Source organism: Dendropsophus ebraccatus, chromosome 14 (assembly GCF_027789765.1).
Source record: "Dendropsophus ebraccatus isolate aDenEbr1 chromosome 14, aDenEbr1.pat, whole genome shotgun sequence".
NCBI lineage: Eukaryota > Metazoa > Chordata > Amphibia > Anura > Hylidae > Dendropsophus > Dendropsophus ebraccatus.
The window spans coordinates 27,520,494-27,546,835 of record NC_091467.1 but is presented as its reverse complement, the minus strand read 5'-3'; the positions used below and the strand labels follow the sequence as shown (position 1 = coordinate 27,546,835).

The following is a 26,342-nucleotide window of genomic DNA, read 5'->3' as shown; positions in this document are numbered from 1 at the left end:
AAAACACACTATATATAGGCCAATATTACCACCATAAAAGTGACCGCCCCATAATGACTCTATATACACTATATACAGACCAATATTACCGCCATAGAGTGACCACCGCATAATGACTCTATATACACTATATACAGACCAATATTACCGCTATAGACTGACCACTGTATAATAAATGACTGTATATACACTGTATACAGACCAATATTATGTGGTTGTCACCCTATGGCTGTACTATTGGTGTATATAGTGTATATATATCATTATATGAGTCATTATGTGGCAGTCAATCTATGGCAGTAATGACTCTACGCTATATACAGACCAATATTATTGCCATAGGCTGACCCCTGTATAATGACTTTATATACACTCTATATACAGACCAATATTACCGCCATAGAGTGACCACTGCATAATGACTCTATATACAGACCAATATTACTGCCATAGACTGACCCCTGTATAATGACTCTATATACACTGTATGCAGACCAATATTATGTGGTGATCACTCTATGGCTGTACTATATATACTGTACTGTGGCTGTACTGTATATAGTGTCATTATGTGGTAGTCAATCTATGGCAATAATTACTCTATATATATACGCTATATACAGACCAATATTAATGCCAAAGAGTGACCACTGCATAATGACACTATATACAGACCAATATTACCGCCATACAGTGACCACCACCTAAAGACTGAATACCACCTTATTTTTTTCTCAATAAAATACACCGTATTGCCTTAGTGATGTCATCATACACTATACATAGGAGCTGCAGCAATTACATAGGACTGATGAGGCCGGAGAATGGCTGCAGCTCCTATATACAGTCTATTCACCTCAACACTTGGAGTCAGCAGTGCTAATACACACACACCATTTTATATATATATATATATATATATATATATATATATATATATATATATATATATATACACACACACTCTCACACACCCATGAAAACACATTATACAGATACAAACCATCCAGTCCACACACTATACACAGGACATGTAACACACACTACATTCATCCATTATACACCTACATTCATACACATTACACACTACATGTACAGAATACTTACTCCCTCTAGCATGCTGGTTGTAGTGGTGAATCCCCCTCATGTTCCTTGCAGCAGCAGCAGGCTGTCATCCTCACCCGGCAGCCCTCTCCTCCATCGTCCCGACAGCTCCACACCAGAGCAGGAAGTCACGTGCAGTGAGAGGAGCTGGAGGGAGGGGGAGGGGGAGCAGACACCGAGCTCAGCGTCCTGCAGCCTCTGCGTGACCCCTGATAGCAGCAGCCAGGGATCACTGCCAGACGCTGCAGGACGCTGTCTGTGCTCTCCTCTCCACAGGAACTGCGGTAGGGGGCCCCTGGGGGATGGGGCCCCTGGGCATTTGCCCTGCTTACCCCCCCCCCCCAAACCCGGGCCTGCATAGAGTCATACTGTATATGTGGACTCCTGCTTTATCAGTGATAACTGCTTGTTCAACATACTGTAGTCTTCATACAACCACCACTACTGTCAATCTTTACTTCTACTCTCTGGCAGTCCACTTAAGACCGATCAGAGGGCTACAAATATTTGCAGGGCCCATGCTCTGACAGTAAAGGACCCCTCACACAATAGGTCCAACAGCGGACAACCCTGTTTGATGCCACTTACTTAACACAAAGGTCTTAACACACTGCACATGTAAGACCACCACTCTATTCATACTCTTTAATTGGTGTACTCAAATCTCAGGGTCCCCAGGGCGTAAGGCCCTATTACACGGGACGATTATCGCGCGAAAAATCGTTCGAATTTAAACAATAATCGTTCTGTGTAATTGCAGGCGACGATCGAAAAATCGTTCGTATGTCATTGATTGTTTATTTAGATCTGAACCTAAAATTATCGTTAATCACTCGCAAATCGTTCGCTGTAATTCCACGTTCGTTTGGTGAAGTTTCGTGTTTTTTTCACTAATCGTTGAGTGTAATTGCACATTGTTCATTGTTTTTCTGGGATCAGAAGGAATAAACGATCATAGTAACGATCGCAATAATGATCATAGTAATGATCGTAACTAACAATTATCGTTCTGTGTAATATGGTGAACGATTTCAGGTTAACGATAAACAATCTCGTTTATTGTTAGTCCTTAATCGTTAAAAATCGCTCAGTGTAATAGGACCCTTAGGGTCTCTACTGTACACCCATCTTCTTTCGGAAACAATGGCTGGCAGCCCTCTACCGGTAAGGGACAAGTATGAGAATGAGGACTGGAAGGAGATCATGGAAACACACACTTCCATCTTTCTCAGGCTGCTAACAATAAATGAATACAATTATATATTATTTAGCAATCCCATTTAACTCCTCTTAGGCTATTCCATATGCACTGCCTACAGCCCAGCCATTGTACTGTACATAGAAAGTGCCTATACTGTAAGTGTTGGGTGAGCCAGTACAGGTATGGTGTGCATTGAACTGTCAGAGATAAAGAGTAAATGGTAAGGGGACACAAGTTTAGGGAATGCCATAAGCATTCCAGCAAAGATTACATTTTAGGGCACGTTTGAAACTCTGCATGTTGGGAATTAATCTGAGGTCTTTGGGTAGGGAGTTCCAGAGAACTGGTGCAGCACGAGAGAAGTCTTGAAGGCCGAAGTTAGAAGTTCTGATTATGAAAGATGTTAGTGTAAGATCAATAGCAGAACGTAGAGCACGGGTAGGGTGGTAGTGAGGATGAGGGAGGAGATGTATGAAGTTGAAGAATTGTGGAGAGCTTTATGGGTGAGGGTGAGCAGTTTGAACTTAATTCTGGATTTAATAGGAAACCAGTGAAGTGACTAACACAGGGGGGGAGACATCTGTGTAATGGTGGGAGAGGAAGATAAGCCTAGCTGCTGCATTCAGGATAGACTGGAGAGGGGAGAGTTTAGAGAAAAGAAGACCAAATAGTAAGGAACCATGACTCTATGACCTCAATGTAAATGTGCCCTCTGGCATAGGGGAAACAACTGCTATGCAGGGATGAACTTGGTTACAATTATTAGATACCCTCTGCTGTCAAAATCTCTACACATATTAGTGGACCTTGAATTTCCAAAGAACACATTCCTGTCACCATTACGCCACCTCTACCAGTCTGCACTGTTGACCCCTGACGGGAAGTGGGTTGGCGCTGGTGCCAATTTCTCAGCATAGTACACAGAATGCTGGATTCATCTGGTGCTTCCCACTACTCAATAATCACATTTCTGCACTCTATTGACCACTGGTATGTCCTGATTCTTTTTATCTAAGACGGCAATGGCGCCGAAGGTGTCTTTCTTCTGGGCAATGCTTGAAATTCCCCCTTAACTGATCCACAGAAAACTTGCTTACTTGTGCCTCTCATGTACCTGATGTCTATACAGGGAAGCCCCCATGTTGGAAGGGCAACAGGCTCTAATGAAGTGCCCATTTATCATAACATATCATAGTTATTATATCTGACCCTTTATACTGTGCTTGACTAAGTAATTCACAAAATGGCTACTCCAATAATAATAATTATAATAATAATATTTATTTGTATAGCGCCAACAGATTCCGCAGCGCTTACTCCAATGATATCCCATTATTTTATAAATTATTTTAATAATATTATTGCTTAGGGGTACGTTCACACTTACCGGATCCGCAGCTGATTTTCTGCTGCGGATCCACAGCGGATCTGCAGCAGATCCGCAGAAGATCCGCAGCAGATTTTATTTAAATAACTGAACACAGCATCAAATCTGCACCATCAAATCTGCTGCGGATCTGCTGTGGATTCTGTAGGTGTGAACGCACCCTAATATTATTAAAGGGGTTACCTGGCGACTAACTTTTACCACATTTGTGCTCAGACAGGTGGGGAAAAAAACATTAAAAAGGATAAGAAAAATTAAAAACATGCAATAAAACGGAAATGTGAGAACACAGACTAAGGGCCCTATTCCACTGGACGATTATCGTTCAGATTATCGTTAAATCGTTCGAATCTAAACGATAATCGTTCGGTTGAAATGCAGTTAACGATTAACGACCGAACGAGAAATCGTTGATCGCTTTAAAAGACCTGGACCTATTTTTATCGTTGCTCGTTCGCAAATCGTTCGCGTTGAATAAGACATCGTTCGGTCGTTCGCAATAGATACGAATGCAATAGCGAATAAATAGCGAAGAAAAAACGATCGCAATTACGATCATAAGTAACGATTATCGTTCAATGGAAATGAGTGAACGTTTTCAGGTCTTTCGCAATAGTGGTCGTTTGAGATCGTTAATCGTTAATGATATGCAAACGATAATCGTTTGGTGGAATAGGGCCCTAAAGGCAATCACTGTGAAGCTACAGCGTTGTGCACCAAAACCATGATGAAAACATGACAAAGCCACTGCAACGTGTGTACACAGCCCTAAACACCAAGGTTTATCCTATTATTCATAGCTGAGACCGTATTATATTACCGCCAATTATTCTCAATGATGATTCTTTCAGTATATTATGTTCCTTTAATGTGGCTATTAAACCTGGTTATTCATATACAGTTGAAATGGTGCCAATTATAAAACTGATGCATTTTATTATCATTTAATACAGTGCAATAAAAATATTAATACTGTAACAGATGATAGGAGCTAAAGATGAGCAAATTTTCTGTTCAAATGGAGCGAATCGCTTCCTTAGCACGGCAATCTACTTATTATTGAAGTCTATGGCCCTCCGTGCTGTTCCACTTTAGGTGCCTGAAAACTTCTCCCAGGACTGGTTGCAGCTTTTTCAGGCACCTGGGGCGGAACAACATGGACTTCAAAGGCAGCCGGCTAATAAACAGATTGCCGAGCTAAGGAATCAATTTGCTTGGCTTGTACTGTAAATTCTCTCATCTCTAATAGGAACCATGGGGAGATTTATCAAACATAGTGTAAAGGGAAAATGGCTCAGTTGCCCCTAGCAACCAATCAGATTCCACCTTTCATTTTCCAGAGTCTGTGAGGAATAAAAGGTGGAATCTGATTGGTTGCTAGGGGCAACTGACACAGTTTCACTTAACACCATGTTTGATAAATCTCCCCCCATATGTTTTAAGACTGATACCCATCAGGTGTAACTACCAACCATACAGGGAACCTTCCTGTCACGTTCCTCTTGTAGCAGCTCTCTTGGACAACAATATATCTTTTTACATCTGGATGCGGGTCGGCCACAACTATTTATTAATTATTATTTAAACAATGTGACATTAAAGGGGTATTCTTATCTGAACAGATATAGTAACAGGTTCTATATACTTCTAGGACTTGAATATTTTTGTGAATACAATTATTTAGCAAACTTGCCTCCTACTCCTGATATGTTTCTCTTTTCCTCCCATTGTTGACAGCTCATTGTCTAGGTTACCGACCACCACTCTGCTCTAAAAGCAATGGTCCGGCTGGTGTATATATAGATTTAGTCTACATATTTATATGTATTATACAGTGGATATAAACTCTCTCGCTATATACGTCTACATTATAGCTATATATACACCGGCCAGGCCACTGGGCAATTCCATTGTTTGGGTGCTACATTTGCACGGCTTAAAATGTATAAAGAAATTAGAAGAACATATATTACATTCGTTTTTATGGTATACACAGAGGCGTCTTAATGTATATTTTTAACTTATGTGGTTAAATTGCATTTTTTTTTAAATAGCTGTTAATAGCTGTTAACTAGGTATTACAGGTGTCACGAAAAAAAGACCTAGCATCCTGACAGGCGTAAAAAAAGCTCCAAACTCTGCTAACTGGACAATACTATAATATTAGATATTTATTTTCTATTTAATAATTAAATTTTTCTTTACAAAAAAACATAAATAGATTTTTACGGGTGTTACATAAAATGTTACGGGTGTTACACAGTACAAATGTTTTCAGTCTCCTGTGATTTTTAAAAGTAATACAAATCCTTTTTGCTGGCCCACTTGCTGGGCACTTATGACGCTTAATAACAAGGATAAACCCTCTTAGGGTAGCTTCACACGTAGCGGATTTTCTGCTGCGGATCCGCAGCAGATTTGCTAGTGCGGATTTGATGCTGTGTTCATTCATTTAGTCAAATCTGCTGCGGATCCGCAGCAGAAAATACGCTGCGGTGCGGTATATGTGAAGCTACCCTTACGGTAATAAATGGGAATTAGAATTACATCACTCTTATACCGTCACTGAATGGGGAGAGGCATGTGGATGGACTAAACATATATTTAAATGGATTAAACATTGGGAGATGTCTCAAAAGATTGTTCTAAGATGGTATCTTACCCCTTCCCACATCTCCAAAATAGACCCGTCTTACCCTGGGCAGTGTTGGAGAGGTTGTGGCGTAAAAGGTGCTTACTGTCACATGTGGTGGTTCTGTCCAATAATACACTCCTTTTCGTTAGACATCTATGACATTATATCAGCCTTAGCCAAAAAGAGTTTAGACCCTGACCCGGCTTTAAATGTGTGTTTCTCAATCCCACAGGTATCCCCCACCAGTAAGAATAGTGGTCAGTCATATAATATTGGCAGCTAGGTTACTATAGCAAAAACATGGAAACTTCCCTCCACTCCTAGACTCTTAGATTAGTCATTCAGTCTTATCAAATGGAACTTTTTCATGGACGGAAAACTAAACGTTATCCCTCAGTTAAGTCTCACTGGGCCCGTGGTCTGAATATCTCACTCTTACTAATACCCAGTTCTCTTAGGTTGCTGCATGTTGGGTTATTCTCTATAAATTGTATAACACAATATATGTAACACAGTTTCTCCACTTACTATTACACATGCTTAACAGCTCCTCGAAATGTGAATAAACTGCTCTGACGGCTCCTGAAAATACCATTATATGATGTTTGTGGCTATATTACGTCATCAGGCAACCATTTTTTTTTTACTTAGTAATAGCTCTTATGTTTTTTTGTTTTCTCTTTTATAGTACATTTTTATTACTTTCATTTCTAACAATTTTATGGTCAATAATAAGTTTATTTACTGTTTATTACACTTTTAGGCTGGGTTCACACTACGTATGTTTCAGTCAGTATTGTGGTCCTCATATTGCAACCAAAACCAGGAGTGGATTAAAAACACAGAAAGGATCTGTTCACACAATGTTGAAATTGAGTGGATGGCCGCCATATAACAGTAAATAACGGCCATTATTTCAATATAACTGCCGTTGTTTTAAAATAACAGCAAATATTTGCCATTAAATGGCGGCCATCCACTCAACTTCAACATTGTGTGAACAGAGCCTTTCTGTGTTTTTAATCCACTCCTGGTTTTGGTTGCAATATGAGGACCAAAATACTGACTAAAATATACGTGAACCCAGCCTTAAAGGGTTGTCCAGTGCTACAAAAACATGGCCACTTTCTTCCAGAGGCAGCACCACTCTTTTCTCCAATTTGGGTGGGAATTTGCTACTCACTTCTATTGAAGTGAATGGAGCTTAATTGCAAACCACACCTGAACTGGAGACAAGAGATGTGTTGTCTCTAGAAGAAAGTGGCCATGTTTTTGTAGCACAGGATAACCCCTTTAAGGTCCTGTGTGACCTTATGTTATTTGCATTTTGAACCTTAATAAAAATCATTTAAAAAAAAAAAAGAGTTAAACTAGTTTTAAACACTTAAGGTGCCAACTTCAGGGTGAAACCTAAAATTTAACCTTAGCAAGCGTAACCATCAATTTAACATATTATTTTCCACAAGAGAAGCCTTGGGATTCTTTTTTGTTTTTTTGCTAGGTTTGAATGAAAATGCTGTGGCGCAAAGCCATCACATTTTGCTTTAAAAATTATAAATTACCACTGCTGAAAACAATGGTGATTGTGTTAAATAAAAATATCCAGCCAATAACTAGCCTAACAGGAGTAGAATGACTTCAAACATATGCATGTTTATGTTACGGGTGTTACGAGTGTGAATGGTAACACCCGTAACAGTAAATGTGTAACACCCGTAACACTGAATTAAGGATAAAAGAAATTTAAAAAACCTTAACCCTTAGGCGACCTGGGACCGCGGCTATTAGCGGGCACGGTCCGATCGCCGTGCCTGCTAATAAAGCAATCGGATGCAGCTGTCAAAGTTGACAGCTGCATCCGATTACTTGATGCAGCCGTTCCCTGGTGACTAGTGAGGTGGATCGCTCCTCTGGGATGTTGTCCCGGAGGAGCGATCCGCACATCTGTTACCTCCAGGGGTCAGCGCCGTAATGGCGCTGATCCCGGCTCGGCATTCGGTTTCTTTCGGCTGCAGCAGCCAGAAGCAATCAATGTGCCTATCTCATCGATCTATGCTGCATATCTATGCAGCATAGATCTCAATGAGAGATCAGTGTACTTATACTTGGAGTCCCCCTGGGGGGCTTCTAGCACAAATGTAAAAAAAAAAAAGTGTTATTATGTTATTATCAATAAAAAGCCCCCTCCCCTAATAAAAGTCAGAATTACCCCCCTTTTCCAATGTTATAAATAAAAATAAATAAACATGTTTAGTATCGCCACTTGCGTTATCGCCCAAACTATTAATTTATCACATTCCCGATCTCGCACGCAGTGGCGTAGCTACCATAGAGGCAGGGAAGGCGGTTGCTATGGGGCCCATGGAGGGAGGGGGCCCAGGGAAGATAAGAGCCTCCTGTGTCCTTTAGCTTAACCCCTTATGAACTGCAGTGTGTAAGTGAACCAGTGTTCTCTTACATGCTGCAACACAAAAAAAGTGTTAATATAAGTTTAAGACAAATAGCTCTCTGTTAACCTCTGAGCTCCTGCAGAAGTCAGGGGTTATCAGTGCAGAAGTAGCAGGAGAGCGCTAATTGTCTTCTGCATTAACCCTTTGTTTGTGTTACAGCATGTAAGAGAACACTGGGTCACTTACACACTGCAGTAAATAAAGGGTTAAGCAAAAGGTAGTCTGCTCCTGCACCTATGTATATAACCATGAGGCTCCTAATACGCTGTTGTAGTATATATACAGTGGATGGACAGAACAAGCAGACATTGGCTTTCTCCTCTGACAGTCACTGTTCTGACTGCACGCAGGATTCTGCCCCTGGCCACAAGAGATTTTTTTTTTGCCACATCACCGAGTATGTATATATGGGAGGGGGGCCCCATACAGTTTTTTGCTATGGAGCCCCTTGAATCCTAGCTACGCCCCTGCTCGCACGGTAAACGGCGTAAGCGCAAAAAAATCCCAAAGTGCAAAATTGTGCATTTTTGGTCGCATCAAATCCAGAAAAATTGTAATGAGCAATCAAGGTACCGATAGAAAGAACACATCATGGCGCAAACAATGACACCTCACACAGCCCCATAGACCAAAGGATAAAAGCGCTATAAGCCTGGGAATGGAGCGATTTTAAGGAACGTATATTTGTTAACAATGGTTTGAAATTTTTACAGGCCATCAGAAGCAAGAAAAGTTATACATGTTATATATCGCAATCGTAACAACTTGAGGAACATGAATAACAAGTCAGTTTTACCCCAGGGCAAATGGTGTAAAAACGAAAAAAATAAATAAATAAATAAATAAAAGAAATGCGTTTTTTTTTTTGTTTGTTTTTTCAATTTCACCACACATTGAATTTTTTTCTGGTTTCACAGTGCACTTTATGAAAAAAATTCAGCCTGTCATTGTAAAGTACAATTAGTGGCGCAAAAAATAAGGGCTCATGTGGGTCTCTAGGTGGAAAAATGCAAGTGCTATGGCCTTTTAAGCAGAAGGAGGAAAAACGAAAACGCTAAAATATAAATTTGCCCAGTCCTCTAAGGGTTAAACAATTTAATGTTGATAACTGGCATGTCCATAGCCTTACTTCCACCAAAGGGTTTTGTACAAAACTGTTTTGTTATATCACAGCATAAACTTTTGTATCTTTTTGTTACGGGTGTTACAAGCTGGGGTTGTTTAGTAGAAGTATAATGATACAGAAAGTAATAAAATTTACAGTAAGACAAAATATGTAGAAGTTATAACAATGTAAAGTCTACTTCCCCTCTAAATTGCAGAATAATAAATCATTGCTAAATAACTGCAACAGTCAGCTGGAATTAACCCCCAAAAAACAAATGAGGGAAAGAGCAGCATATCCGGAGTAGGAAGCACGTTTGTTAAATGAATGTGTTTGCAAAAATGTTTGAGCTGATGAGCCCTACAGATTTAACTATATTAGTTGAGATGGGAATACCCCTTTAAGGCTAAGGTGAAACTACATGGCTTACATGTACAATGCTACTGACTAGCTTCCCAGCAAGCAAGCCCACCTTCTTGTCTACTCATTAACCACTGTTCTCAAATATTGTCAGCTTTGGAGGTAGATGGGGGCAGAGGTTACCAGGTACCAGGAGGACTAAATAACATGGGAGAGAGCAGAATACTTGGACAATTCCTAAGCTCCTGGGTATAACCAAAATTAAGGGAGCCAGGGGGACAAAAACAGACCAAGAAATAAGGGGATGAAAAGGGGGTAAACATTTTCTGCACAGTGCTTACCAGACTTACCAATCACCTTCTCAAGAAACTCTCAAGAAAAAGTCAGATGTCATTAAAAGATCCTTGTAGCTATAATATCCTTATAATTTATGTCTGATGTCTGAAGATGCCGGTAAATGGTGAAACATGTTGGGGAGACATTGTTTTTAAATATTAATTTGGCAATCTTGGTCAGTTTTGACACTGGTAAGTTGTAGCTACCTGTGGCCAGATGAATGTATAATAGCAAGAAGAAGAGAGGATCAGAGGGACGTAATGTATATATGGTTACCGGTGAATTTTTTTTTTACTGGTTATAATTCAATAGGGAAATGTGAGTGGCAACACAGCTGTTAAGAAATGATACATGTGGTGAAGAATAAGGCACTAAAGGCTTTTAGTTTATTCTTCCACACATTAGCAGTGGGCAGTATAATTTTTTCCATACATCAAGGGGGCATGTGGGCAATACTACCTTACACAGAACCACCCAGCATACTATATCCTGATATATGCATTCATCATACAGGAGGTGAGGTGTCTAGTGTCAGTGCAGTGTTTTAGGCAACTACTAGCATTGTGAATGTCTCATGTATAAAAGACTCATGACAGCGTATTGAGGCTAGGTTGCGACAATGTAAAAAGAAATATTTTTGCATAATCGCAACATAGCCTAAATGTAAAATAATAAAATAATAATAAATGTAAAAATAATAAAATAAATAAATAACCTGCATACATTCAATGTTTTTCTGTCCTATTCTGGTATATTATGAAGGCAAGATAGGTATAATACTGGACGTTAAAGGAAAGAATGAAAGGAAAAACAACGGGACAGACTATACAACGCAGCGTCTCAAAAATTTCTATCACACTTTGGAATTTGTTTAACATTTCTACAGAAACTTCTTTTCAAACAATATCCCGTCATAGAAGGGCTGCTTATTAGATGTAGCAGAGCTATGGTGGTCACTTCTTTGCTAAATTGGTTGTGGTGTCACTGTTTTACCCACAAGTGCAGTTATTAGCACACAAACAAAAAAAAAATTTTTTCACAACAGTTTCAGCTCTGCTACATCTTTGATAAAACTAGTAAACGGCAGAGATGTTTTACTCACCTCTTGGAGTCAGATGAGAATGAAGCCTTTAACTGGAGCAGAGTTACTGTGTAGAGGCAGATATCAGCAGGGCTTGCTTATGTGTATGGACAGGGAAGTGCTCCCTGTACACGGCTAATAAACGTGCACAGCTGCACTATAATGATAGGGCTAGGGTGTCCTGGCTTCATCAGAAGTAATTCTAAACTAGAGAAGGAAATGTTTTAATCTGCATCTTTTGTATAGAGAATCATTGTGTTTGGATTGTATGTAGAAAAATATTCTAGCTCATAGAACTAGCAGGTGGTAAATCATCCTTCCTACAGAATAGTGGGTGACAACAGGGGTCTCCATGGTGGTGCAACATAACAGCCCAATGGCTGACCTAGACACACCTACTCTCTGCCGGGATTTTCTAGGAATAAAAAAAAAAAAAACACAGCTATTTTCTTGCAAAAACAGCAATACCACTGTCCTCAGGTTGTGTGTGGTATTACATTTCAGCTCCATTCACTTCAATGAAACTGAGCTGCAAAACCCCGCACCCAAACAGAGGACAGGAGAGGTGCTGTTTCTGGAAGAAAGCGGCCATGTTCTTCTTGGATAACCCCCTTTAATATATCATAATACAAAATAAATAATAAATGAAAAAAAGAAAAACAAGTGACATCAGGCAAAATGTCGACGGGAATGCAGTAAAAAACTAACACATAAAATAGGATTAAAGCTATGTTCTCATAAGGTTCCCCTTGGGCAAAACAACGGCCACTGTTCCACAGCTAAACACAGGATTCTCAATAGATTCTTCTCACAAGTCACAAGGTCCATAGATCCAGCATACAGCATGGGCATTATTACTGTGGGTTGGGAGCTGTATACAGCATGGGCATTATTACTGTGAGTTGGGGCTGTATACAGCATGGGCATTATTACTGTGGGTGGGGGGGGGGGGGCTGTATACAGCAGGGGGCAATATTACTGTGGGGGGCTGTACAAAACGGGGCATTATTATTATGGGTGGTGGGGGTGCATAGCAGGTGTTAGGAGGGGGTGTATAGCAAGAGGCATTATTACTATGGGATGATGGGGGTGCTGTACACAACAGGGGATCATTATTACTATAATGTGGGGGTGCACAGCAGGGGGCATTATTACTATATGGAGACACAGCAATAAATATTATTACTATATGGAGGCACAGCAGGAGGCATTATTACTATATGGGGAATCCTACATACAGGGGCAACCCACATACCTACTCACTTTACTGCGCATGACACCAAACAGAAGAAAGTTATCGTAAAAGTTCAGAGCCTAAGATGTTTGTCTAGAAGAAAAGAAATGGACAGCGCTCCATGGCGAGGATCAACTAAACCAAGCTGAGGGAATAAAAGTATTTGTGAACCCTCACCTGGTAAGGTTGTGCTAACAAGGGAGGCACAACTCTCGTGAATACATGTATTGCAGACCGCTGCCACTCCCGATCTCCAACAAAGGATAACAGAAGAAAAACACCTCTAACCACCAACTGCAGGCGCAGGTCCGACACAAGCCACCAGACGATAATAATCCTAAAAGATTGGTTCTTTATTGAAAAGACTCCGGTTCCTTTTTCCAGTCGCTCAACATTTTAAAAAATTAAATTCAAATTAAATTTAAATTAAAATAAAATAATTTCCACACTTGCCCTTTAATAGATACTATGCATTTAAATGGCTGTAAATAGCCATCATTGGTGTCTAGTGGGGGGGGGATCGCCCCACCATTACCACCATGGAGTGGGGGTCCCTTCATCTTACCCCACTGGGCCTCAGCATCGCAATGATGCTGATCCCTGCTCAGTAATAATAAAACTCCCCTAGGAGACTAAAAGTATAGTAAAATATAATTAAAAAAAGTGTTTTTTTATTAATAAAAAATCCCCTCCCCTAATAAAAATTAAAATCACCCCCCTTTTCCCATTTTATAAATAATCATATTTGCCCAAACTATTAAATTATTACATTCCTGATATTGGACGGTAAATGGTTTAAGCGGAAAAAAAAATGCAAGAATAATTTTTTGTTACATCAAATGCAGAAAATTTTTTAGTGATCAAAAGTTGTTTATACGAAGCAAGGTACCACAAGAAAGTACAGAGTATGGCACAAAAAAATGACACCTCATACAGCCTTATAGACCTTTTTAAAAAGCAGTCAGATAAAATAAATGGGTTAAAAGGGTGTTTTTTTTCTTTCCTTTTTCTTGTTGGTTTCTCTACAAGTAAATGTACAGGAAAGAGCGTTTCATAACTTTTTTCTCCACTTGGGGGCTGGGTTCACACTATGTATATTTCAGTCAGTATTGTGGTCCTCATATTGCAACCAAAACCAGGAGTGGATTAAAAACACAGAAAGGCTCTGTTCACACAATGGTGAAGTTGAGTGGATGGCCGCCATTTAATGGCAAATATTTGCTGTTATTTTAGAACAACGGCTGTTATATTGAAATAATGGCCGTTATTTACTGTTATATGGCGGCCATCCACTCAATTTCAACATTGTGTGAACAGAGCCTTTCTGTGTTTTTAATCCACTCCTGGTTTTGGTTGCAATACTGACTGAAATATACTGACTGAAATATACTGACTGAAATATACTGACTGAAATATACGTAGTGTAAACGCAGCCTAATTTGGACTTTATTTTGAGGTGGGTGTGTAATATGGTCAGACTATTTATAACATTGTCGGACTAATTATTTCAAATTATGCTTATGATGATTTGAAATAAATTTTCCCACACCATTTTCCTCACTGAATTTGAGTGTCGCAGTCCCTTAGGGACTCAGTGAACTTCCACCTCGGTGTCTTCTGTGCAGTAGCGACATATCAGCAGGTTGGAGTGATATATTCCATCCAAAAACAGCAACGTTTCAGCTCTTACAGAGCCATTTTCAAGCCCTTGAGAGGGCCTCTGTGAGAGGGCTGAAATGTCACTGTATTTTTGGATGGAATAAATCACTTTTTACAGAGATGAGAGAAGTTTTCAAAAGAAGTTTTCAAAAGTTCCATTAAGCAGGTTCACCAAATTTTGAGGTTTTGAGGGTTAATCTAAACCAAACCTTAAAGCTAACAGATTGCAGCTACAAGAGTGGGACTATTAGAGCTCTAAACCTGAGTACATAACACGTTTTTTCATGGCAAAAAAGTGCTATTTAATGTCACTTGCTTTCAATGGGTGAAACATCAAAACCGGCGCTAGAAAAGTCTGCTAAACACCAATATTTGAATTAAAATTTGGTGCCTTAGTATCCTAGATATAATAGATAGATAACACCATGTAACAATTTTCCCAAAAAAAATTTGTTCCCAGTTGTTAAGTGTGTTTTCCTCATTGTACCCTAAATGAATAGAAAAAAGTTATTATTCCCTGTAAACTTTGCTTTTGTGGTCAACACAATGATATTTTGAAATTGATCTATTTTGAGGCTGGGTTCACACTACGTATATTTCAGTCAGTATTGTGGTCCTCATATTAGGAACTAGGAGTGATAACGGCTGTTATATTGAAATAATGGCAGTTATTTACTGTTATATGGCGGCCATCCACTCAATTTCACCATTGTGTGAACAGATCCTTTCTGTGTTTTTAATCCACTCCTGGTTTTGGTTGCAATATGAGGACCACAATACTGACTGAAATATACGTAGTGTGAACCCAGCCTTAAGGATATTCGCCATATTTCAAGATACTTAAGAAGCTTCTGGAATTGTGAGAACAATCAAGAAGTTTCTAGAACTGTCCAGAATTATCTAGAACTTTCTGGGACTGTACAGAATTGTAGGTAGCTGTATAACTACAGTTATATAGGGCCACTATAGCCCTTCTTGAGAGCCGAAGAGCCGGTCTATTCGAGGCTATAGGTATCACCTGTAACCTGAATGAGTGGCGTCTCTTCATAGACAGCTCCTGCAAGAGCCTCAAAGCCGTTCTGCTTCACAATGGGAACAAGTATCCATCTCTTCCTGTAGCTCACTCGGTGCACCTGAAAGAGGAATACACCAGTGTCAAGATGTTGCTAGGTGCCTTGAAGTATGATGAGTACGGCTGGGAAGTTATTGGAGATTTCAAAATGGTGTCATTCCTGATGGGCCTCCGTGCTATAACTAAGTATCCTTGCTTTATTTGCCTTTGAGACAGCCGGGATACTAAGGCGCACTACCACAGGCGGGACTGGCCTCAGAGGACAGAGTTCATTGTGGGAAAGAACAATGTAAAGTGGGAGCCACTGGTGGACCCACGGTACTGTTGCCACCAATACACATCAAGTTGGTGCTCATAAACAATTTGTCAGGGCCCTAGATAAGGAGTCGACAGCTTTCAATTACCTCCAAGATCTTTTCCCTAAGCTGTCTGAAGCAAAGATCAAAGCTGGTGTCTTCGTCGCAGCACCTCCAACATGGCGTGTCGGGCAGAGTTGGGCAGGTTCCCACTATCGTTCCAGGTACAGAAGAGGGCGCTTTCATTCTGGGTGCACTTACAGAGAAGCAGCCCAGACTCCTATCACCACAAAGCCTCCCTGAGCCATGGAGTCCAATGTGCCCTCCAACAGGGCATCCACCACCAGTCCAGCCAAACCCCACAACATGCCCTGACAAAAGCCCAAATAAAAGGGTCGATAGAGACATACCAGGGGCAATATACAGAGGAATGGAGGAGAGAAATAAGTAACTTCCAGAAACTCACCATCTACCAGTGACTGCAGAGAGACTACACCATGGCGCCATACCTGGAGAGGCTGCACCACCCCAAACACAGGCAGACCCTAAACCTCTATAGACTGAGCACCCACAGCCTGGAGATAGAGACGGGACGGCACAGACAAACATACAAGCCGCGGGAGAGCCGACTGTGCCGGCACTGTGAGCAGGGGACCTGGAGGATGAGGCCCACTTCTTGCTACACTGCAGCAAATACTCATCCACCAGGGTCACCTACTTCCAGAGACTTTCCACCATCATCCCGGACTTCACCTCCATAGATGAGGAGAATTCTGCTGGGGGAAGAGGAGGCCACCGTGGAAGTAGCGGCCCAATACGTCTCCACCTGCCACCAGCTGAGAGGATTATGAGACACCATGGACTGTATACACTATGTGCAACTGGTCCAGACTCTGATTAAGAACTATGCTGCAATGGGCTGCAGGATGTCACTCAAAATCTATATCCTTGATGCTCATCTTGATAAGTTCAAAGAGAATATGGGAGCTCATTCAGAGGAGCAAGGCGAGCGCTTCCACCAGGACATTATGAACTTTGAACGCCGTTACCAAGGACAATATAACGAGAACATGATGGGCGACTATATTTGGGGAATGATTTGTGAATCTGATTTGCAGTATGGTCCTAAATCTCGGAAAAACACACACTTCTGAACGGTCTTCGTAATCTGTGTAAGGCTATGTTTACACAACGTTTTTTCAGCTCCGTTTAAAATGACGTCCTTTATTTTGAGTCTAAAATAACGGACGTCATTTAGCAGCCTGGCCTCCTCGTAGTGCAATGACGGCTGTTGGTACATTATTCTAGTTTGGGTTACTAATTGGCCTTTGGGTGTGGCTTAATTGAAAAGTCCATTGAATTAAATAGTAAAAACGGTGAAAGAACGGTGACAAGAGAAAAACTGTGTGTGAACTACTGATAAAAAAATAATAAAAATTGGCTCAGTTGCCCCTAGCAACCAATCAGATTCCACCTTTCATTCCTCACAGACTCTTTAGAAAATGAAAGGTGGAATCTGATTGGTTGCTAGGAACAACTGGGCCAGTTTCACTTTGCACCATGTTTGATAAATCTATGACATGTTAAAGTTTTGTAATGACAGGTACACTTTGTTACGTCGCTATTTCTTCCATGAGGATTCCCAAAATGTCCAGCTCCTGGATGACGTGATGTGAAATAATAGGATAAATGCCCCAAATGCAGCTTGCAATATAATCTTTACACTATATTCACTAAGGTAAGTTCTTTGGAAATCCAACTGACCCATAGGTTTCTATTCGGAGGGCAGGACTAGAGTGTTTGGAGGACATCTGCACAACCATGGGGGACATACAGTATACAAACCCCATGCAGATGTTACTCCTGGTTGGTATTACAACCTCAATACTGCTACACATTAACCAGACGGTACATAAACAATGCTGATCCTGATGGTTGTAGGTTTTATTGGAATCCTTATATGTTTACCATGTATACATGTAATATATTTTGTATCATCATTTACATGTAAGATGTTATATACATAAAATACTGTATGACTGGTCAGTACATATACTGCTTTCTGAGCACTGATATTTGTAACTGTATGATATTTCAGTCTATTATTCAGGACCCCAGATCTAGATATTAGCATCTGAATAGCTTCCATCTTGCGTGGGCCACAGAAGTTACGCCGTGAAGTCCTGTGTTACCAGATTAAACACATTGCTTTCCAGTGAAGTTTGCCACTTGCCCCAGTGTCGTTGGATCTCAGTCTGTACCTGGAGGAAATGCAGATAAGTGTCAGTCAGTAGCTTATGATTTGAGTCTATACACATATGCACCTATGCAGATTTCCATACTGGTTGATAGTAGCTGTCTTTGATATGGCGCTGTCTTTGATATGGCGCTGTCTTACACCTGCCGGCAATGGCCAAGATAACTCTGATCCTGGTGATCCAAGGGATTGTTGCTGTACCTATTAGGGCATATAGATGTTATGGAGAAGGGGGTTGTTTTCCGCTTTGTACTCCACTCCCCTTTGTGAGTCCCATTTTGTCACATTTTAACCATCTATGCATTACGTTATTGGCAATTCGTTTAAAGTGCTTACACCATTTAGTTAGATAGGTAAGTACTATAGTATAGTTTAAATTTTATAGGGTAAGGCTATGTTCACACAATGTCAAAAATGGAGAAAAGGTGTCCGATTTTCTTATTTAAAAAAACGGACGTTTTTTAACTGACTGCAATGGCAATGCATTGAAGTCAATCGGAAGACAGACGTCCAATGCACACAGTGTATTGAATAACGGACGTTTTTGCCGCAGACGGCAAAATAATGAACATGATCATTATTTTCGGACGTTTTTTGCAAACAGAGGACGTTTTTAATTAGTTGTTCACACACAGTTTTTCTTTTTCCACTGTTCTTTCTCTGTTTTTACTATTAAATTCAATGGACTTTTCAATTAAGCCACATCCAAAGTCCAATTAGTAACTAATGGTGCGTTTACACAGACAGATTTATCTGACAGATCTTTGAAGCCCAAACCAGGAACAGACTATAAACAGGGATCAGGTCATAAAGGAAAGACTGGGATCTATCCTCTTTTCAAATCCATTCCTGGTTTTGGCTTCAAAAATCTGTCAGATAAATCTCTCTGTGTAAACGCACCATTAAACTAGAATAATGTGCCAACAGCCGTCAGTGCACCAAGGGGAGGTCAGGATGCCAAATAACGTCCGTTATTTTAGACTCAAAATGACGTACGTCATTTTAAACGGGGATGAAAAGACATTGTGTGAACATAGCCTATAAGATTGCGTGGATGTTAGTGTTAAAACATTGTAACATTCATTTTAAACATACAAAAATAAATAAGTAATAATAAGTAATCATCTAAAACACAGGAGTATAAAATGCATGTATCTTAAATCACACTTCCAATTGTGTTTACAAAAAAAAGTCCATTTAAAGACAGCAATATAAACAGAAACAATAAAAAAATAAAAAGCATAAAATAAAATGTATAACATAAAAATAAAAAAAGCAAAAATAAGAAGAAAAAAATGAAAAAAAAAATGCTAAGGTTATGTCCTTGTTAATATTATGCACTATAGTTCCTAGTTTCCGACATCAAGAGCTGCATTAGTATGTAACTATGAGCCAGAGTTGTAAATGGTTAAACCCAGTTCAGAAAGATGTACAGTTTTTATCAATTTCTGCAGACACTGTGGTGGTGATATGAGTGAGCGCTGTGTCAGTGATAACTCTCCCTGCTGCTGGCTAGGAGTGCAGCAGTTTTATAGTTAGTATTGATTTCTATGAACACTGCAGCAGTGATCTGAGTAAACACTGTGTAAACAATTGTGACTGTCCGTCCTGCTTCTGCCTCTGAAAACTCAGATAATATAATTTAATATAATATAATAAAGATGTAATAATAATAATATAATAAGATAATAAACTAAATATGTGCAGCAGTTTTATCTGTACATATGAAAAGGCTAAAATAGAGATTGGCCGCACCGCAACTAATTCTGTATAGTGAAGAAATGGTGTCAAACACCTCTCACGGGTCTTGGCATTTGGAGCTGCGTGCCCTTGCACGGTCCAGCTAGGATTTCTTCTCTCTACAGACAAGTAGTAAGCGGTGGTATGGAAGTGTCCAGCATTTCCTGTGTTGGTTTTGTAGAAGCCCAGATCTGGGCATGCACTTTCTTTCAGAATGCTGAAACCATGCGGCTTTTCTTTTTGGCGCCAAATTTGAATCGGGATTTAGGTGAAAATGGAAGTTGTTAGGATTCATTTGTAGATAGCTGGACGCTTCAAGGCTTTCAATAGCCATTTCCTCAGCAGCAAAATATAGCAGATACTGTAAGTCTGGCTGTTATATGCTGTGATGTATAGCGTAACGTATGTCCTTAATTGGTTGTAGGGTATTGTAGAAAACCTGGTAGCAAGGTGATCTGGCCTAGGTACAGACTAGAGATGAGTGAACTTTTCAAAAGTTCTTTCCGACCGGACTTCCGGATTTTTTTGAAAAGTTCGGTTCGACCGAATTTCCGATTTCTTCGGATTTCATAGTTTAAAGCATCTATATGATACGGTGGTAGTGTATTTGGTTGAATTTAGGGCTCTACATGTCCAGTAGCATCATTATCTTTTCAATATCTCAAAGTCAATTTTTTTTTTTAGACCTCAATATTCACCATTACAGGGTCTATGCAGGAAATTCACCATTACAGGGTCTATGCAGGAAATTCACCATTACAGGGTCTATGCAGGAAATTCCCCAATTACAGGGTCTATGCAGGAAAAACGTCACAAATGCAGTGAAGGAGCAGTCTCTCCACTACACTCTCGCAAGGGTCCAACTATAGTACTTGTATATCTGTATAGCACTTTTTTTTAGCGTTTTATTCTACACACATGCACGAGGTATATATTTGTGCCTCAGGAAAACACCTATGTCATATACACTCTCGCAAGGGTGACAGTATAGTACTTGGATATCTGTATAGCACGTTTTTGTTCTGTGCACCTTTTGCTCTCCTATGCCTAATCTATCTACCTAACTATCTTTTGCCCTCTCTATTTTTCTCTGTCAATCACTATATGTTTCTCCTCTTCACTTTTCTAATAATCTTTTTGTCTTTGCTTTTGTACAATATCTTCTCAGTACACCAGCGTGCAGCAGCAGCGTTTTGTCACTGACAAGCTCTGTGCACTGCTAACAGTCTCCTTCCTCTCTCTGTGCAGACTGCCTCATGCGGTCATGTGACCACTCTTCTTAAAGCAATACCGATGTCACACAGGGGGTGGGCTAGTGCAACATCCCTGCTGATTGGATGTTTTCCGAGCATCATGGGAAAGTGCTTTTCCCGCCCAGAACACTTCCTGCTTTCTAAAATGGCGGCTGCCATTTTAGAAAGCAAGAAAAGAAATAAATAAATTAGGAGCGGACTTCCAAAAATCCGAATCCAACCGGACTCTGACTTTTGGAAAGATCGGAACTGGATCCCATACCGGCCGAACCGGTTCGCTCATCTCTAGTACAGACATATACATAAAATCTGGACCTAATTCCAAAGTCACATTTAAAGGAGAAGTCCGGCCAAATTCTGGCAGCCAGAAGAGGCAGGGGGGAATTTAATTAGGAGCAGAAACTTACCTCTACCCGTGCCTGCGGTGAGTGGAGGGACTGGCCTTGGACCCCCCATTGGAAGGCATTTTTCCCCGAGTGGTGATGAAGAAAAGGCCTTTCCCGGCTGATAGACTGGCCGCTCAGCCGCTCAGTGACTGGAGCAGCATCCCGCCCCAGTCACTAACTGGCTGAGTGGCCAGTCCATGAGCCTGGTCATGACGTGTACACGCCAGAGATCCCGGAGCTCGACGGGGATAGATATGAATATAAAAGGCAAAAGAAAAAATAGGATTAGGTAGCTATCTGATGTCTTGTGAGTGTTGGTGTGGTGGATCGACCGCAGGGAAATAGATCGCAGGGTCCGTCACTGCGCTGATAAGGAACCGGGCACATGACAGGCTGTGGGAAAAGTTCCTCCCAGGCAAATGTTCAGATATAACCAAAAACTGCTATGTCTTCGTTCAGTCCTGCTGGTGCTATGGTCTCAAAGTCGTAAATTTGTTTTGCTTCAGTCCTCGCATGGGCATTGTAAGATGTAGATTATCCCTTTAGTATGACATGTCAATAGCTCTTCTATGGACTACTTGTGTTGGTTGACCGATGATTGGACTACAGAGATCTTTTTTGAAATTTGGTGGTTCTACCTTTTTGGTTTGAACCTTTTTGTGGCCAGCCAGGTAGAACCTATTTGTTTGGAATAGAGGTTCCTGACTGTTGTGCAATTTTGATGCCTAGGTTTGGGGGTCTCGTGTAGATTATGGCTGTTTTTTGGGGGAGAAAGGGAGCCAGGATTTTATCTTAATACCCAGGGGAAATCTATTTGTGTCCCAATACTCGCGACAGAGTGGGACTTAAGGGGCTACATATCATGGGGATTTAGTGATCTCCCCACTAGGAGGCACACCTTGACAACAGGTTTCCTTCCCAGGCAGCATATCTGCCTATTTCTGTGTTTTGAGACCCGCAACTATTGCTCCACAGACCCCTTTTTTGCATATTGACATAATAGTGGCCAGTTTTTTTAGAAACATTTTCTTGATTTTGTTGTGCTGGGTATCGAATGGAAGGATGATTTGGTATGTATAGGGAGCAATGGATTCATTAATTGGAAATATGTCATTTTCCTTAAAGAATTGGGTTCTGTCCAGTTGTTGAACATGTTGGAAATTTTGTTTTGTGGTTATTTCTTTGCTTTATACTGTTCTGACAAATAGTGAGCTTCCTTAATGAATTGTTCATTAAGGGTACGGTTCCTCTTCAACCTTCTAAACTGACTAGTAGGAATATTAAGAAACCACCTAGGGAGGTGGCAACTGGATAAAAAGGATGTAACTGTTCTTGGCTGTTGGCTTTTTATAGTCATTATAAATGAGTCTGTTATTCTGAACTGTGAGAGTGAAGTCCAAAAATTCTACACTGTGGTTGCTAATGTGGGGGTGAATTTGAGGTTATTATAATTGGTGTTTAATTGGGTTAAGACTTGTTCTAAATTATCTTTATTTCCTTTCCAAATCAGAATGATGTCGTCAATATACCTTTTTTAATAAAGTGGGTCTGTTCCCAGGCGCTGTGTGATTGTGAGATCTCCCCAATGGGTCATAAATAGATTGGCATAGCTAGGGGCAAATCTTGTGCCCATAGCTGTACCGGTGATTTGTTTTTAGTATGAACTGTCAAAATAGAAGTAACTATGTGATAGGATGGAGAATATAGATTTTAGTATGAACTCTCGTCTGGTGGGATGTTAGTTTTTTTTAAATGGTAATGGATAGCTTGTATAACTGTTTAAATGGACTTTTATTGTGTGCACAATTGGTAGTGTGATTTAAGATACATGCATTTCATATTCTTGTGTTTTAGATGATTACCTATTACTCATTTATTTTTATATGTTTAAAATGAAAGTTACAATGTTTTAACACTAACATCCACCCGATCTTTTGCCTTATAAAATAAAAATTTTACTTTAGTACTTACCTTTCCATCTAGAGGACCTTGACATACACTGCTTTCTCTGCCTGTCCTTGTTGAAGCCTCTACATGCTTCCCGTATTGTGGTCCCAGCTCTCCGTGATCCCTGACCATAATTTCTGCCTGTGGTTCTTGCCTGTGGTTCCAGCCGTGTGTCCTGCTGTGTCCCTGCTGGCTGTGGTACCAGCCGTGAGTCCTGTTGCATTCCTGCCTGCCTATGTGTATCGAGCTGCACCTCGCCCACCGTCACTAGCAAGCCAAGCCAGGGGTAGCCACATGGGGGTCGCCTGCCGCAGCAAGTCCATCCCGCCCTGTGGTAAGCACTGGTGAAGACCAGCGGCCCATTAGACTCCGCTCCCTGGTGTGGCTTACACCATCTCTAGCAGTGATACAGCGGATCCACCACTCCAGTCGTAACAGTTCCAGGGTTAACCCCGGTGTAATGACTTCTGGCAGTTGATCCCTTGATATAGTTACACCATTTATCAAAACTTTTCAAAGATTATAAAAACATATTCTAAGTTTTGATCAGTTGGGGTTCTAAGGGCCTTATTACACCAAGCGATTATTGTCCGTACTTGGCTAATTACCAACCGTTCCGGCCGATAATCTGATGTCGGCTGATCATTGTTTTTCAATATGTTTAATCAAAATGATCACAACAGCAACGGTCTGCTGCCTGCCATGTAATAGGAGTTGCAGTAGCAGACCACTGCTCCCTTCAATGGGCTATGCGGATCTAAGGATCGCCTGGGCAGCCCCTCTCATTGTTCCCCAATAGCTGGTCACACGACTATAAAATGATGTGTCTAATAGTTTCATGAGATCTTAATATGAAAAAGTTTCATAGGTGTCATTGAACAATTACTTAGTTATTCTAGGTCTCACCTCTCCATTGAGGAAGCAGTATAATAAGGCCACAATGAAGCCCTAGGAGTGAAAAGGACAACATGGTTACTTGGGGGGGGGAAAAGGAAAACCAGAGGGAAAAAAAGAAAACAAAATCTAAGTAAGCCCTTCTCAAACCCAGCAACGCAATCTGTAGCCCAATTGTAGCCCAATTTGCCCAAAGGTTGGTACTAGAGATGAGCGAACCAGACTGAGGTTCGTATGAACCTGAACCATCAGCATTTTAATCCCACCTGGAAAACAGGAATAGAGCCTAGGTCACGGGCTGTATTTCTGTTTTCAATGTGGGACTCGGGCTGTTTTCACTTTCCCCATGGAACGGGAAGACAACCAGTTCACTCATCTCTAGTTGGTACCACACAGTAGCATGCAGAGACAGATATAAAGATGAAAATGAATATTTTGCCATTGGCATTACCACTAGAGTTGAGCAAACTTTTCAAAAGTTTAGGGGTTATTCAGCGCTACAAAAACATGGCCACTTTTCCCCTTACTGTTGTCTCCAGTTCAGTTGTGGTTTGCAATTAAGCTCCATTTACTTCAATGGAACTGAGTTTCAAAACCCCACCCAAACTGGAGACAACAGTAGGAAGAAAGTGGCCATGTTTTTGTAGCGCTGGATAACCCCTTTAATTTCACGTTGCTTTCAACGTGACATTAAATGTGACACACACACAAATGCATCAAAAACGGTGTGAGAAAGGCCTGCTGAATAACAATAGAAAGCTGCATCTAGGTCCCTCTGTTTTCGTCCCTGGGGAGTTGCATCTCTGCAGTAAAATATGGTGTCATGGCAAGTGGCTCCCTTGACAAAACCGCTCAGCTACTGTGAGGCTATAAAGTCCAGCTGGTGTGAGAAGCCAGCTCAACGCAGTTCACCACCATCATACTCGGAAGTAAGCAACAGAAGTATAGAAGTCTCAAATAGGCCATCAAGCCATACTGAGTTTGCAGCTGTCAAAGAGAGGTCGTCAAGTGTGCAACAATCCCACTAAGGCCATCAAGCCATACTGGGCATGAAGCAGTCCCAGAGAGGCAGTCAATCGTGCCTGAGTGAACAGCAGTCCTATTAAGGCCGTCAAGCCATACTGAGTGTGCAGCAGTCCCAAAGAGGCTGTCAAACATGCTTGAACATGCAGCAGTCCCACTAAATCTGCAGAGCTTGCCTGAGACCCCTCAAAGTGGCAGAAGTTAATTTCCAGGCCCAGTTGCTGTCCCCAACAGGATGTTTAGAAGTGGGCCACGCTTAGGCCCAGAATGCTAGCCGAGTAAGAGTGGGGAAGCGGCAAAACCTGTCTAAATCGGCAAAACCTGGGAAAACAGTGTCCTGAACAGAGAGAAACCGTGAACTTGGAAATTGATTAAGTGAGAGGATACAGCTTTGTCAAGGATCTCCAAAATGGGCGTTCTTTTTTTCGTCACTCTGTCAAGAGGGACTACATGCACAACCTTGAACCCAGTTGGGAGGTGGAGTAAACCTCTACACAGGGGCACACAGATGGTGGGCTGCTCCCATCACCTGTTCGGTGATGCTTGAGGGTCTGTGTTTGACTCTTTCGTCGTCAGAAGAAGACATCCCTACAGTGGCATAATCCACTTTGCCAGTTTCTTCTACTTCCAACGGAGTACTTAAGTCAGCAGACACCATCTCAACTTCTCCTCTAGTGTTGATCCCCAAGTCGGCAGACACCATTTCAATTTCTCCTCTAGTGGCTGTCACCAAGTCGGCAGACACCATCTCAACTTCTCCTCTAGTGGCAGTCCCCAAGTTGGTACACACGATCTCACCTTCTGCTGTAGGGGCAGTCCCCAAGTCAGGACACACCATCTCACCTTCTGTTTTAGAGGCAGTCTCCAAGTAAGGACACAACATCTCACCTTCTGCTTTAGGGGCAGTCCCCCAGTTGGCACC

At 41.0% G+C, this 26,342-nt stretch overlaps 2 protein-coding genes across 4 annotated transcripts in view; both read right to left on the bottom strand.

The window, feature by feature from the left end:
• The window catches only part of LOC138772807 (NXPE family member 4-like), a 48,761-nt gene extending 36,782 nt beyond the window's left edge, over positions 1-11,979 (bottom strand). For 2 of the 3 annotated variants that reach the window (XM_069953515.1, XM_069953517.1), the window contains exon 1: positions 11,681-11,979. The gene's annotated coding sequence lies outside the window, so the exon portion shown is untranslated. Of the gene's footprint in view, positions 1-1,107; positions 1,216-11,680 lie in introns of those variants that run through there. The other variant, XM_069953516.1, reaches the window with a different exon arrangement.
• A 5,879-nt stretch (positions 11,980-17,858) lies between these two features.
• LOC138771975 (vasoactive intestinal polypeptide receptor 1-like) overlaps positions 17,859-26,342 on the bottom strand; it is a 61,636-nt gene continuing 53,152 nt past the window's right edge. Inside the window, exons 12-13 of the mRNA XM_069952020.1 lie at positions 24,410-24,451; positions 17,859-18,181 (exon numbers count right to left, since the gene is read on the bottom strand). Of these exons, the coding sequence (XP_069808121.1) occupies positions 18,089-18,181; positions 24,410-24,451 (135 nt within the window). The 3' untranslated portion in view covers positions 17,859-18,088. The remainder of the gene's footprint in view (positions 18,182-24,409; positions 24,452-26,342) is intronic.